General features: G+C 39.5%; 1 protein-coding gene across 1 annotated transcript in view; it reads left to right on the forward strand.

The window, feature by feature from the left end:
- The window catches only part of tmem144b (transmembrane protein 144b), a 49428-nt gene that overhangs the window by 11450 nt on the left and 21449 nt on the right, over positions 1 to 16529 (forward strand). Inside the window, exons 2-5 of the mRNA XM_078412662.1 lie at positions 903 to 1034; positions 4645 to 4842; positions 6287 to 6409; positions 10733 to 10832. Of these exons, the coding sequence (XP_078268788.1) occupies positions 938 to 1034; positions 4645 to 4842; positions 6287 to 6409; positions 10733 to 10832 (518 nt within the window). The 5' untranslated portion in view covers positions 903 to 937. The remainder of the gene's footprint in view (positions 1 to 902; positions 1035 to 4644; positions 4843 to 6286; positions 6410 to 10732; positions 10833 to 16529) is intronic.

Here is a 16529-nt window from a genome sequence, read left to right on the forward strand (position 1 = left end):
TCTCTAATCTCGAGGGATATGCGATTTTTTTTTTTCCGTATCGTATTTCCGTCCCCACTGCAGCCATTGAGGAGTTGGCGGCCTTTCCTGGAGACTGGCCCGGCGCTTCATGCTGCGGGCGCGGTGCGGACATTAATATCGTGGAGCTTGCAATCCCATGCCGGGGATCGACTGTGGAGAGCTCCAACAGGGGGGGCCTGTGGACTTTAAACGTGAAGCCCACGGTTTCTGGTAAGAAGAGGCCAACTCGGTTGCTCCATACTGCGGAGAGTTTCAACCGTCCCGACGCAGGAGTTTCGATCATCCCGACGCGAGGGCTTCGGACTGTCGGCTGCGGTGGCTTTGATCGGGGGTCCCGACTGCGGATGGTTCAACAGCCCCGACTGCGGGAGAACAAAGAGGAAGATGATTGAACTTTATTACCTTCCATCACAGTGAAGAATGTGGTGGTGGATGTTTACGTTAAATTTTATTTTATGTGGCTGTGTGTCTTGTTGCTTTTCACTTAGTATGGTAACTCAAATTTCAATGTACCTTAATTGGTACATGTGACAATAAATTGATCTTGATCTTGAAATCTTGAAAAGATTTAATAGGAATTTGAGGGGTAACTTTTTCACATAAAGGGTGGTGGGCTTATGTTACAAGAGGAGGTAGTTGAGGCAGGGACTATCCCAACATTTAAGAAACAGTTAGACAGGTACATGGATAGGACAGGTTTGGAGGGATATGGACCAAACGCGGGCAGGTGGGACTAGTGTAGCTGGGACATAATGGCCGGTATGGGCAAGTTGGGCCGAAGGGCCTGTTTCCACACCATATCACTCTATGACTCTGATGCTTTATAATGTTTTTTAAAAATTGTAAACCCCTTTGTTAATAAAGGTTTCCTTTGATTTCAGGTATTTTTGATCTTGTGCTACTCAGATTTGGCCAAATGGACAACTGGGCATTTTTAGCAGTCGTATATAGCATTAGCCTCACTTTTGTAATACCAGCCATCAGCTGTCAAGAAAATAGTGATAACTCTTCAGGTAAGTAGAAGAATGAATATAACTGATGCCACTGTTTTAACAGAGCTTCTGATAACAAGACACTGAGAGTAGACTGATTCCACCTGACTTCCACCTGATGCGAATCAATCAGAGCAGCCTTAGCTAACATTTCATCTCCTCCCTGGTATGAAGCAGAATGGTCCTACCATTCTGGTAGGTCATAGATGATATGTTTTATGCTTCCATGATGTTTCTGTAGATAGTGTCTACCACCTCACCTCACCAATTCCCAGGAAGCTATATATCTATGATCAAGATACCACAATGATTATTGATCAATTATTGGGTCCATATTGCAACGTACACTGATACTGAAGGACTTGGAGCAGACTTGTCCATGCCGACCAAGATCCTTCATCTACATGCATAAATCTTAGGTTTATGAGGAAAGAAAAGAAAACTGAAACAAGTTGGGTAGCACTTTCAATGAGGTGGCACAGGGACGATGAGCCAAATAGCTTTTACTTAAAAGGAGCAATCTTGATGACTTGTTACTTCCTACTGGGAATTGCCACTTACAACCTACCCGCAACACACTTAATCTGTCTAGGTACGGCCTTTTCTTGTTGATCTGAATATTCAGGATTCTCTTAGTGTGGTTTGGATAGCATCCGGACCTCTAGCACACTGAGGAAGCCCTGCTTTGAGATTGCTCTGAATGCTTTGTCAACTGTCAAAGGCCCTTACCCAGCTTTGCTGTCACTAAAAAAACTGAGTGATTATTTTAATAATTCATAAATGTTTCTACATTCAAAGACATTTAAAAGCTATTAAAATTGAAATAAATATTTGAAACATTAATGTTTTAAATAAAAATAAACTAAAACTGTAGTAATAAATAGTTAAAACATAAGGTGAATGCAACTTTTATAAAGTCATGTTGGAGCAAGACCATGCCAATGTCAAAGGGTTTCCACAAAGTTCCAGGCTTGTGCTGGACCACTGACATGATGTAAAAAATATCCGGTGAACCCCGAGTGTTGTGTAGATCAGCTTTCTGCACAAAGTAGGTGAGGCAATGGGAAACTGGAGCAGTAAATATCAATCATGGGCCCAACTCGACAAAATTAATAAGGGATAATATGACGTTATCTCATGTAACTATTTGAATGCCAATGAGAGTTTCATTCTCGTAGTTATAAAGTTAGATTAATTTGTTTAGCGTATTCTAACCATTTGTTTATCCTTTTCCCTCCCAATACTACCTTCCATCCTCAGAATTTACCGTGCCAAGTGCACAACCTTTTAATGGGGACTTGTGTCATCAACAACACGTAACCTAGCTGTTTGTCAAACATGAGTGAAATCCACAGGGCAAATAAACAGACACATTTAGTGTCCTGTATTTGCCTGGGAGTCCTCGACTTCTATATTGACCACATCCACAAGAGGCCTAGATTAAGGGTGGCACAGGGACACAACTGGTTGAGCCGCTGCCTCACAGCATCAGAGACCCAGGTTCAATCCTGATCTCAGGTGGTGTCTGTGTGGAGTTAGCATGGTCTTGCTATGACCTCATGGGTTTCCACCTACATCCCAAAGACGGCGGGTTTGTAGGTTAATTGGCCTCTATAAATTGCCTCTAGTCTGTTGGGAGTAGGTGGAAGTAGGATAACAGAACTAGTGTGAATGGGAGATCGATGGTTGGTGTGGACTCAGTGGGCCGAAGGGCTTGTTGCCATGCTGTATCTCTAAACTGAACTAGTTTGCTGGCATTTAAATGACTAAATGCCAATCCCTTGATACATCTTAAAGTTACTTTTGCTTATTTATATTGACATTATGCATGAATTAATAAGGGAAAATATGACTTCTGGTGCCAAAATTACAATTTCTATTTGCGTCTAAAATTGTATCTCAGGTGGCTAGTGCACATTGCACAGAAAGTGGTACTAAAGCAAAAGAGCAGCTATGATCTTGCTGAATAATGGAACAGGCAAGAAGGACTGAATAACTTACTCCTGCTCTCAAGTAAATAAAATGGTCGAAACTGAGAAACAGTTTTAAGATTGCCCAGGTTTTGCTGGGAAACGGTGCAGTTCCATGGTGAGCATTTACCCCCCCAAATGGCACGTTTGAGTTTGGCACATGACATCCAAACATGGAAGTTGAAGACTTGCAGGGAAATCTGTCATTGTCAGCCTATGCACCTGAATGAAGATTTAAAACTATGTGCAGCGGAATGCAGAGATTAGACATTTTACATTTTTCTAATTGCTGTGTTAGCAATATTTTTAAAGTATTATTTGATGGCGTTCTACTTTATAAGCATGACTGCTTTGATAGATGCCAAAGCCAGGGAATTACTTTCCTTCTTTCAGTGGTTAAGGCTTGAACCACATGACCTGCATACAATAAGCGATGCTCTAGTGCCATGTATGGGTTCACTGATCAAGGACAATGTGCTCGTAGCCTTCCAGATCCAAGCCAAGTGACTTTGGGCCAATCGAAAACCAGAGCAGCATGCATTTACAATTCCCCCCATTCTGCAAAATGTGGACCAATAATTTATTTACTGTACTGGAAAAGAGGAATGGAGTTGGGTGGGGAAGAGAGCAGAAAGTGGATAGTTTAGGGGGAAATAAAAAGCTGGAAAGAGGATGGAGTAGGGTGAAAAGCGAGATAGAGGATGGAGGGGGGTTGGAATAGAGGGATGGAGTAGTGCCGAGAAAACTGGAAAAGAGCAATTTTGGTCACTGCTTTACGGGAAGGATGTGAAAAAATTGGAGAGGATGCAGAAGGACCAGGGTGTTGCCTGAAGTTGAGAGTTTTAGCAATAAGGAGATATTGGACAAACTTGGATCTTTTACTTTGGAGTATCGGAGGCGAAGGGGTGACCTGACAGATGTATATACAATTATGAGAGGCATTGATGGGATAGAATCTTTTTCCCAGGGTGGAAATCTCAAACACCAGAGGGTACAGGTTTAAGGGGCAAGTTTTCTTTACACAGAGAATGGTTGGTGTCTGGAATTCACATCGAGGTGAGTTAATAGATAGCATTATTTAAGAGGAATTTAGAAAGGCACATGAACAAACAGGGAATGGCAGTATATACATGATGTGTAGTCAGATGGAATTAGTTTAATTGCAGTCATGTTTGGCACAGACATCATGGGCCAAAGGCCTGATCTTGCACACAGTACTGTTCTAAATTTTAGTTACATCATTTTCTCTCAATTTGCCTTGAAGATAATAATTTGATCAGATTGTGAATTCTAAACCAGTTTGGATTTCGATTCTCATTCTGATGTTTGTATTTTTTAATTATGTACTTTTTCTAAAACCAATGAGAACTTAAAACAAATAACATTTAAAATTATTCATTCAAATTATTCATTAAAATTCATTCAAAAGGGCACAGGAAACAACTGCTTCTCAGATCCATTCTGTTGGCTCAAATGTAGGGATTTGTCTTGCGAGTCTTTTGAAGACAGAAATGTTGTATGATGGTGAAACGTTACCTGAAACCTCTGCAACATTGTTGAGGTGTCAAATCAAATGGGAAGATAACATTTGTGTTGTTTCCCTTTGCATTGTGCAGAGCCAATGATGCATCACTTATCCTGAGGGATTTATGTTTTTACAGATGACTGGAAAAGCCCCAATGTCCCAGCTGGTCACTCTTGGGATCAAGCCTCATTTTTCGTGAGAATTTACAGCAGCTCAAACCAAACATCTGGACAAAATGGAAATCATTTGGCATTTGGATTTGCTGCCTGCGCCGTTGCAGTTGTGCTTTTTGGGAGCAATTTTGTTCCTGTAAAGAAGTTTGATACTGGCGATGGTAATTTGTAAACCTCTGTTCACTTTGTAGTTTGCTGTATTTCAAATACCACACCATCTGTTGCTAATGCTTTTCAGTTAATGAACATCAAAATTAGTTTGAAAACTGTCTACAAACTATAACCGTTACATTGAAAAATCCACATACAATTATAGATTTTATTTTCTACCAATCTCCACTATAGTAATCAATGAAATTCTTACATTTATTGTACACCTAAAACATTTCTACAAAAGTCTTTCAAAATCAAACCTATCAATTCTTTATAGAATCTTATCTGTCTCAATAACATTCTCATTCTTCAAAACTCCAGAATTTATGGAATGACACAGAGGCATTAGGTCATTGAGTTTATGCCGGCTCATTGCAGAGCAATGTATTCAGTCCATTGCTTCACTTTTTTTTGCAGAATATCTTCAAATGTTTTATCCTTGGGGCTCTCAAATATCCTTTAAACTCTGCTTCCAATATCCAATTCGTAAATCAAAATAACCTGTGGTCCAAACCCTGACCCTTTGGTACTTGCACTGGAGAACCTTGAATGCTGTCCTCTACAATGATAAGCAGGAATTTTACACCTCTCCCTATTTCCTACCTTAAACCATTTTGTTTTTAAATCCATGAATTGACAAACCAATCTTTTGTGTGAAATGTCAAATTCCCTATTAAAATCCACATTGGGAATATAAGAATTGGAAGCAGAAGAAGGCTATCTGGCCCTTCATGCCCATTCTATTATTTATCAAGATCAGTGATTGGGCGTCACGGTGGCATAATGGTAGAGCTACTGCCTTACAGCGCCAGAGACCCAGATTTGATCCTGACAACGGGTGGTTATCTGTAGGGAGTTTGTACATTCTCATGACCTGCATGGGTTTTCTCCGAGATCTCTAGTTTCCTCCTACACTCCAAAGATGTACATGTTTGTAAGTTAATTGGCTTAGTATAAATGTATAAATGTAAAAACAATTGCCCCTAGTGTGTGTAGAGTAGTGTTAATATGTGGGGGTCGCTGGGTTATTAAGCGTCCAGTCCTACTGTGTTTTAATTATTGCCAGTGCAACATATTCCCACATAGCCACTTAGTGTATTCACCCATCAACCTTGTACGTCTTCCACATATGTGTCTACACACATTCTTTGCATTTCTTACAGTATCACTAAAAGATTTAAAAAATGAGAACATACTTTTTATATTGGTGGAGGAAAATAATTGCAGATGCTGGTACAAATCAAAGGTATCACAAAATGCTGGTGTAACTCAGCAGGTCAGGCAGCATCTCTGGAGATGCTGCCTGACCTGCTGAGTTACTCCAGCATTTTGTGATACTTGTTTTATTGGTGAACGATGCATCGGTGTAAACATAAGGACGGTGAAGGTGTTGGAGTGTGAGTGTGCAGGGAAAGAGAAAAGTAAATCCAAATCTGATTATTTTTCTTTTAGGGTTGTTTTTCCAGTGGATTCTTTGTGCAGGAATATGGATTGTGTCTCTTCTTGTCAACTTAATTTTGAAGTGCCCTACATTCTGGCCTTTTGCCATGATAGGAGGTTTTATATGGGCAACTGGTAAGTGCTGTCTGTTTCCTAATAAAAAATCGCGTCGGTAAAGGTAGTCTTTCTAAATACAATATTTGATATCTGTTGATTGTATAGGGCCAAAGTTTGTCGAAATTAATATAGTTCACTCAAATTAATAATGTTCACTCTTGTTTGTGTCTGTCGGACCGGATCATCAGTTTAACTCCATCCCATGTCTGGGAACAGTTGTTTTTATTCGCTTCTATATCTCTCTTAAATTGTGGCCTTGTGCAATAGGATTTCCTACACAATCCTCCAGCTTATTGATCAGGCTGGCCGTGAGTGGCATTGAATTCTTTCTTACAGAAGCTGCTTCTAGATTTCCTAACCCTCTCCCTTCTGAACAGAATGTAAATTAGGGTTAATATTCAGCTCTTGATCTTTCAAATTTAAATGCTCTATCAGCAATGTGATATGTTGATTCCTTCCATTAATTTCCTGCGCACAAAAAAATATATAGTCTCTTTTTGCATCAGATGGAAATTGCTAGAAACATTGGTGTTTCCAAACTTGATTTTCGCGTAATCCAAACTTTTTTCCTATTGTGTGCCTGACCTGCCATGGAATTCATCCATCGTAAGTTCAATTACCTCAGTCCCTCGCTATTTACTTCACAATCCTTCAGTCTGGTTAAGAAAATTCAGTTATTATCTTCTTTCTTTCACTATGACATTAGCAACTATATATGTAAAATACTTTTTTTAAAGTTCAAAAGTAAATCTAGCAGACATAACTAAATGTTCTCAATGCATGGGTGGTACTCTGGGGACTCAGTAGGCTAAAAGGCCTTCTTTTATGTTATAACCATTCTGTGAACTTCATATGTTAAATTTTATTTATTCATCAATTTTATTTTGATTAATTTTATTTTGTTTAATTTTATTAGTGACAGCTGCCCATTTTACCAGCCTGTCCACATTCACCCAAAGTCAGTTACTGCTCTTCTCATTTTTGTATAATTGATATTTTTATGCCTTCTTTAAATCCTAAATTTATACTCCATTTATGGGCACATATATATAAAAGACAAGCAATAATTGTGATATTGGCTCTTGGGGACCGCTCACTGTGTACTTCCTTCCAGCTTGAAAAATAGCTGTTCACTCCCATTTTCTTTCTTTCTTTCTGATCATAAACACATTTTGTATCAATGATGCCATCATATCCTTAATCACGTGGTTTTAACTTTACTAATGAGTCTATTGTGCTTGTGAAATTGTTTCTGTAGTTATATTTAACAAAGTATCCATTCCTACCGTGTTTTAATTATTGCCAATGCATCATGTTCCCACATAGCTATTTGTGTATTCACTCATCAACCTTGCATGTCTTCCACATACGTGTTTATACACATTCTACACTTGTGTGTCAATCAGTTTCTTTATAAGCAAGCTGCTGAAGATTCGCTTGAGTACATACAAATTAGGTACAGTATCCTTACCTAAAGCTCATTTAAAGCTCAACAGTAAAACTAACATTTCCAGCTTCAGGTACAGCCCCATTCTACTTGCCCAGGCATGCTATCTGCAACGTTTTAGTATCTTGGTCAGAACCAATGAGTAATATTACTTGAAATTATTATGTTTGTTTTAATTGGATGCATTTCTACAAACAAACATTCAAGAAGCACCAAAGCATGTTTGACAAATAAACCCTTAACTAAAACTGATCAATTACTTAATCTGAATGTTTTCACCAGAAAATCAACTATTTCACAAAATGTTTTTTCTTTGTGATTTACTACTTTTCATTCAAAACTGACATTCTGTATACCTGAGCCAAGGAGAGCAAAAGGGGAAAGGGACTGCAGATGGTGGAATCCAGAACAAAAACAGAAGAGATGCTGGAGGAACTCAGCAAATCAGGCAGCACCCGTCAAGGGGAATGGACAATCAACATTTCAGGTCAAGTCCTGTCTCAATCCGTAAATGTCGATTATCCATTTCCCTCCACAAATGCTACGTTACCTGTTGAGAAATCAGCAGCTCTCCTTTTTTTGCCCCAGATAGTGAACCTTCATGACCTTTTCTGGTATGGGAAGCATTCACAGTAAAGTACAATTCTGTGCACTTGTAGAAGAGCATTAAACAATTCTAGAGAATTTCTCTGCCAAGTTACCACGGTCAATTTTAGTTTTCTTATTCCATTGTAGGTCAATGAATGAATTATAAGAAAAATGAACCAGATTTAATCTGACCATTGTTCACTTCGAGTATGCAATAATAGTACATTGATTTAGTTTTGCCATAAATTGTGAGATAACCCGCCTTAGTGGGTGATTCAGTTTATCAATTAATAATTTTGTCAAATTTTAAAATGTAAATGAGTAATATTTTCCATTTTAACAACTCTAATGCAGCCTGATAAAGTCAATGTTATGCCACGGTCATTTCATCGTTAAAATTGCTTTTGTATTTGACAAAAGCATACATTTAAGCAGTTTTAAAAATGAATATTCTTTCAATTAAAACAGTTGTCAAGCAAAAAATATTTTAACAGTCAATTCCTACAATATTTTTTCACAAAATCTTTCAGTGGCATGTAATTTGCCACAATGCTACTTTGGACATTATCCTCCTAAACTATGCCATAGAGTAATAGAGTGATACAGTGTGGAAACAGGCCCTTCGACCCAACTTGCCCACACCGAGCATAATGTCCCAGCAACACTAGTCCCACTGGCCCGCATTTGGTCCATATCCCTCTAAACATGTCCTACCCAAGCACCTGTCTAACTGTTTCTTAAATGTTGGGATAGTCCTACCTCAACGACCTCCTCTGGCAGATTGTTCCATGCATCCGCCACCCTTCTTGAGAAAAAGTTACCCCTCAGATTCCTATTAAATTTTTTCCCCTTCACCTTAAGCCTATATCCTCTGGTTCTCGATTCACGTACTCTGGGCATGAGACTCTGTGCATCTACCCGATCTATTCCTCTCATGATCTTATACACCTCTATAAGATCACCCCTCATCCTCCTGTGCTCCAAGGAATAGATTCCCAGCTACTCAACCTCTGCCTATAGCTCAGACCATCTAGTTCTGGCATCATCTTTGTAAATCTTCTCTGCACCCTTTCCAGCTTGAATCTTCTCTGCACCCTTTCCAGCATATTAAATACTAATACCAGCCAACATACTAAAAACAGAAGGTAGACACAAAAAGCTGGAGTAACTCAGCGGGACAGGCAGCATCCCTGGAGAGAAGGAATGGGTGACATTTCGGGTCGAGACTCTTCTTCAGACCCATCTTCAGTCTTTCGACCCGAAACATCACCCATTCCTTCTCTCCAGAGATGCTGCCTGTCCCGCTGTGTTACTCTAGCTTTTTGTGTCTACCTTCGATTTAAACCAGAATCTGCAGTTCTTTCCTATACATGTTAAAAACAGAAATAGCCATAATGATATCCAACAGATGCCTTTACTTCCTCCAGGTAGATTAGAGTATGCAAAGGAAGATTTTCTGGAATGCTAAAGGAGATGGTTCAGAGTTAGAATAAAACTCACTATTTTGGATCAATCTCTTTCAGAGCATCAATTTGATCTCGGGCCTAGAATGCCTAGTATTACTCGAGGGGCAAATTTTAGAGGAGTTCTGGGTCAGGTTTTTTAAACTGAGTGTGATGGGTGCCAAGAACAAGCTTCCAGGGAATGATGATGCAGGCAGATATAGTAGAGGCATATAAGAGGCATTTAGATAGGTAGATGGATATGTAGGGAATGGAGAGGTATGGATAATGGGCGGGCAGATGAGGTTAGTTTATTTTGGCATTATACTCGGCACGGACATTGTAGGCTGAAGGCCCTGTTCCTGTGCTATACTTTTACGTAGAAAATAGGTGCTGGAGGAGGCCATTTGGCCCTTCAAGCCAGCACCGCCATTCATTGTGATCATGGCTGATCATCCACAATCAGTAACCCGTGCCTGCCTTCTCCCCATATCCCTTGATTCCGCTAGCCCCTGGAGCTCTATCAAACTCCCTTTTAAATTCATCCAGTGAATTGGCCTCCACTGCCTTCTGTGGCAGAGAATTCCACAAATTCACAACTCTCTGGGTGAAAAAGTTTTAAATGGCCTCCCCTTTATTCTTAGACTGTGGCCCCTGGTTCTGGACTCCCCCAACATTGGGAACATTTTTCCTGCATCTATGTTCTATGAATTAAACCCATCAGGTAAACCCATTGACCCATAGGCTGCAGAGCTGAGCAACACACAGAAATGGTCAGTAAATCTCAATTCAAGTTTTACTGTGTTTATAAAATTGAGGCTGAATTAAATAATTAATATCATGATTGTCTATCTTTGTTTTTAGGGAATATAACTGTTGTTCCAATTCTGAAAACTATTGGTTTAGGCCTTGGAGTTTTAATCTGGGCAGCATTTAATCTCTTGATGGGATGGGCAAGTTCTAGGTAAGTCCAAATAGTCAACTACCTTGCCTTATTGCAGTATCACTTATTTACTTTGATCTGGAAAATATAATTGCAGATTAAGAATCCTCATAAGAAGATGGAGGAAATTTTCCATCTGTTGCTCAGTCATTCTGTAATGTTGATATTACAGTCTATTTCAAAGTTCTCCATAGATTCAATTTTATTGAAGGTTCTTAACAAAGCACCTTCACTGCAGTTTTGTCGATTGAGTAGCCACATAGCCAGCCACATTGATCAGTCTGAAGAAACGTCCCGAACCGAAACGTCGCCCATCTATATCCTCCAGAGATGCTGCCTGACTTGCAGAGTTACTCCAGCACTTTGTATTCTACACAAAGTTCGAACATCTGCAGTTCCTTTGTCTACAATCAGCATCTAAACAATAACAGGACAATCATTTTCTTACACTGATGTAGACAGACTTTCTATTTCATGATTAGGTGGAGATGAGAAATATCTTCATTCTACTGAGAAAGACACGTATTGGACCTAATCTTCCTGTGCTAAGCTCTCTGCATAGAATTGCTAATTGCCCTCCATGCCCAATAGGTAAGACAGAGCAGGCTCTGTACTGTGTATCTTTAGGAACTGGCTCTGGAATCTTCTGGAACCCTCTGCTTTCTTGCATCAAAGGCAGAAAAACAGAACCATTTAAAAAAACATTCAAATTTAAATATTAATGATATTTTTTAACGTATATTTAATTAAAGCAAGTAATTAACAACATTACAATAAGTAAAGTCAGTCAAAAAACAATTATCTGCATGTAATATTTTCCACAAGGTTAGTGCCTCATTCAAATGAATGGGGGATGGAATAGAAGGGCAGGACTTGCCACTCTAACTATATACCACACTACGTAAATCACAGCTTGAGTACTACATACACATTTGGTCATTGTTTAATATAAGCAATGTGAATGCACTGGAGAAGGTACACAGGAATTTAGTGAGAACATTTCCAGGATTGGAATATTTTATATTTGAGAAAAGTTTAGGTAAGCTAGGGTTCTTTCGTTTTGGATCAGAGGAGACTCTCAAAAGAGTTCATTGAGGTGTACAAAATTATGAGGGATATAGGTTGGGTAATGGGAAAGACCTGTTTTGTTAGCAGAGGGATCAAAACCATGAGCCATGGATTTAAAATAATTGGGAAAAAGATTGTAGAATTCTGGAAGTTACTATTTGAAAAGGTGGTAATTCTCATAACATATAAATGATACATGGATGTACATAAATAGCCATGACCTGCAGAACTATGGACACAATGCTCGAAGGTGGAATAAGGTTGTAAACCCTTTGTATATAAGCGTTGGAACAAAAGGCCAAACTGTCTCCCATGGACATGAAATGGTGCTGGCAGGCAGGTAAAGGAAAATCCTCAGAGATTCTACGAGCATATTAAGAGTAAAATGGTGGAGTAAAAGAGTAAGATCAGCATGGCCAATTTTGTGTACAGACACAACAGATGGATGAGTTAGTAAATGGATGTTTCTCATCTGTTTTTACTGAGAAGATCATATAAGCTAAGGAAGCATAGGAGTTGTGATGTTTTAGATGACTAATGGTGTTCCGCAAGTGTTAGTGTTGGGTCTGTTACTCTTCATATTGTAAGAGTATCAGATTTGGGTGATTGAATTGATGGCTTTGTGGCCGGGTTTGTGGATGATACAAAGATAGGTGGAGAGGCCGGGAATGTTTAGGAAGCGGGGAGTCTGCAAAACGACTTTAATTGGTTGGAAGAGTGGGAAAAGAAATGGCAGGTATAATACAGCATAGCAAACTGTGCAGTCATGCACTTTGGTAGTAGGAATAAAGGCGTGGACTATTTTCTAAATGGGGAGAGGATTCAGAAATCAGAAGTTTTTGGGAGTGCTGCTGCAGGATTCCCAAAAGGTAAATTTGCAGGTTGATTCGGTAGGAAGGGATGCAAATACAATGTTAGCATTCATTTCAAAAGGACTAGAGTATAAAAGAAGGGATGTAATGCTGAGGCTTTATAAGGCGCTGGTCAGACTGCATTTGGAGTATTGTGAGCAGTTTTGGGCTCATATCTGAGGAGGGATGTACTGGCATTGGAAAGTGGTCCAGAGCAGGTTTACAAGAATGATCCCGGGGTTGTTTAGGTTAACATATGATGGGTGCTTGTTGGCTCTGGGCTTGTACTCACTGGAGTTTAGAAGGATGAGGGGAGATCTCATCGAAACTTACCAAATAGTGAAAGGCCTGGATAGAGTAGGAGAGTCTAGCATTAGAGGAATAAAAGCCTTTGAATAAAAGGCGATACCTTTAGAAAGATGAGGAGAAATTTCTTTAGCTAGAGGGTGGTGAATCTGTGTAATTCATCACCACAGACAGCTGTAGAGGCCAAGTCATTGGGTATTTTTAAAGTGGAGATTGCCAGGTTCTTGATTGGTGAGGGGATCAAAGGTTGTGGGGAGAAGGCAGGAGAATGGGGTTGAGAGGGAAAGATAGATCAGCTATGATTGAATGACGGAGTAGATTCGATAGGCTGAATGGCCTAACTCTGCTCCACTGTCTTATGTTCTTATGACCATATATGATCCTGTATTGCTGGTTTCTTCAGACCATGTGGAAAACTAGGTACAAAATCAAAAATATTTGCATCATCTATGGCCACAGATTAGTTTCCAGAAGATTGGAGGGTGTCAAATATTGTGACGTTATTTGAAAAGGGCAGCAAGGACAAGCCAGGAAACTAAAGGCCAGTGACCCTGATGTCAGTGGTGGGAAAGTTGTTGAAGGGTATTCTTAGGGACAGGATCTACAAGCATTTGGATAGGCACGGCCTGATTAGGGATAGTTAGTATGGCTTTGTGTGTGAGAAATTGTTCTCTCTAATGAGTTTTTTTAAGGGGTCACCAAGGGCAGGGCAGTTGGTGATGTCTATAGGGACTTTAACAAGGCCTTTGACAAGGTCCCACATGGTAACGGAAAACAGACACCAATTTGTCAGGCCCTTTAAGGACTTGAAGAATTGAAAATCAATAATGAGCACAATCTCCATGGAAAGGCACTAACAGATGTAATGCAAAGTATGAATATGTTTATACGTTATTCTTTGTAAGCATAAGTTGCGATGAATCAAAATACCATACCATACGGTGCCATGAAAGTAACTGCCTATGAGTTTGATCCATAGTAATGTCGACCATATTGTGTAATGAACTAACATATTTGTTCAAGTCTATAGAGACATAGGAACTGCAGATACTGGAATCTTGTCAGATTTCTTAACAGTGAACAATAATCTATCATACACAAGGCCAAGGACATTATTACAGGTGTAATTGTGTTCAAGGCCTTTACCTCCATTATGTCTATCACTGTTGAAATCAGACGGGTCTTGCAAAAGAAAGGGAGTGAGCAAATAACAAAAGTGCTGGAGGAGTTCAGGAGGTCAGGCAGCATCTGAGGAGGAAAATGGATGCTACCTGATCCTCCTTGGGACTGATTGGATTGTGTTCTGCCAACACTTTGTTTTTTGTTCAAGTCAATATTAGGTGCACAATTTGAGTGCAATATGCAATTGAGGCAAACTCATATTGGGGCAGATCTACTGCTGCTCAGAGACCACTGCCGCAGCAGCCACAACAATACTCTTTCTTCCAGTGTGGTCTCTGTTGCAGACTGCACAATCTCAAAGCCCAGGGCAGTGCAGGACCCGATTACATTGCAAGTGGCTGACTCCATTGATAATATTTAAAACTTAGAAAAGTAAGGCACACACACATGCACACCGACCTATTCAAGAAAAAATCATTTAAACCGACCTAATCAAGAAAATAATCTATATTCATTTTTCACCCAGCAGCCAATTTCATTCATTGATTTCAGTGGACCTATTGGACCTACAGGTTAACCTGGGGTGGATTGAGTTTGTGGATTTTACAGGCTGAGAGCTGGGAAAAGTGTGTGAGTTTGCACAGTCCTCTTGCAGTCCATGAAGAGTCCAGTAGGGCAGCACAAAAGTCTGCTGAGTGAAAATCTGATCTATATTCTGTATACAGGAATTTTCCAGTTATAGGTGCATCTACTGGCTGGCTCACAGTGGACCTCAGATTTACCCCCATTAAAACCATGGAGAGCATACTATCAAGGTTCCCCAGGTTTAACACCAGAGATAGAGGGGGGAATGGCGAGGAAAACTTAATTAACATTGAAAAAAATTATGAAGGTTAACCAATGGAGGTATAGCCGTAACAGAAAATAACAGCACCAGCCAGGTCAGTCGCACCACTAGAGAAGGACAAAGACAGCGAGCAATAGTGAATGGGGGCTCAATGAATTGTGGAATGAAAATATGGAGACTGGTTCTACTGACTATATCTGGTATTTATGAAATGACTTGGGCAGATAATATTTGCCTCTGTGGGTATTAGTTGAGAGAATTACATTCGAAGATTTTTTTCTCTAAATTTGCAGGCACAGATCAGCAATAAAGCAAAAAGAAACGTTTGTCAAAAGAACAAGACAGTAGTTACCACCTTATTCATTAATTTAACAGTTGAAAAATGCCCCCCTGCAGGTTTGAATTGCAATTGTGTATAACGTGGAGACATTGATATCAGCATCAGCATTTGAAGATAACGTTATGCAGTATGCTCTTTCCGCAGGCCAGCAACATTTATTGCTCAATTTGATAACTCCTATACTTTATCAAAGCAAATATTATGTGAAAGAGCTTAAAGATGAAGTGGTGGGTACATGAGGAAGTTGAAATGACGATTTTAGGAAGGACTGTTGCAAACTATTATGTACCCATTAATGCGTTGAAACTATTGTATCCTGAACCTTAAATATAATCAGGACTTGGCCTATAGTGCCACCAAGTGGTGCATGGAAAAGCCTTATTTATCTTAGTTTAGTTTAGTTTAGTTTAGAGATATAGCGCGGAAACAGGTCCTTTGGCCCACCGAGCCAGCGATCCCCACACATTAACACTACCCTACACACCCTGGGGACAATTTAACAAACTCCATGCAGAGAACTACCCTTGGTCGTCTTGAAAAACAATTTACTGGGGGAGAAGAACTTGAAATGTCAAGTGAAACTTCCAAATTTCTTTCCTAAATATAAAGGACATTAGAATCTATGATTTTCAATTGTACATATTTTGTTCAAAAATGCCCATTGGTCTTTCATTTGATAGTACTATGTAACTTTATATTGTCTTGTTTACTATTATTGCATTCTCTTGGCAAAATGAAGGCTGAGGTCTTTTGATAGCTGAGTAAATTAACAATTGAACGATACAAGTACGTTTGAACCCAGCTCAGGACTTAGTTCACTAGTGCAAGGTAGAGTGACGACGGGATTAAATAATTGACCTTGGAACCTATAGGATGAAGTGTTAAGTGGCAAAATAATTATCGGTTCCATTTCTGATTTTCTACTCATGTCATCTCAGATGTTTGTCATATGTGAATAATGTGATTGAAATGCATCTACATCAAGATTAGCTTGTGAAGAATGACTAAAGGAGCAAGATATCGGAGGGATTTTGGTACCCACAATTCACAGGAATTTATCATTTCAATAAAGATGAAAATACAGTTGGAGTTAAAGCTGGAGAAACATGATGCGACATTACAAAACAATACACACAATGTACTCTGCCACAAAGGCTTGCTCAACTGCACCTGCCTGTTTGATT

The sequence above is a fragment of the Rhinoraja longicauda genome, chromosome 1, assembly GCF_053455715.1.
Source record: "Rhinoraja longicauda isolate Sanriku21f chromosome 1, sRhiLon1.1, whole genome shotgun sequence".
Lineage (NCBI taxonomy): Eukaryota > Metazoa > Chordata > Chondrichthyes > Rajiformes > Arhynchobatidae > Rhinoraja > Rhinoraja longicauda.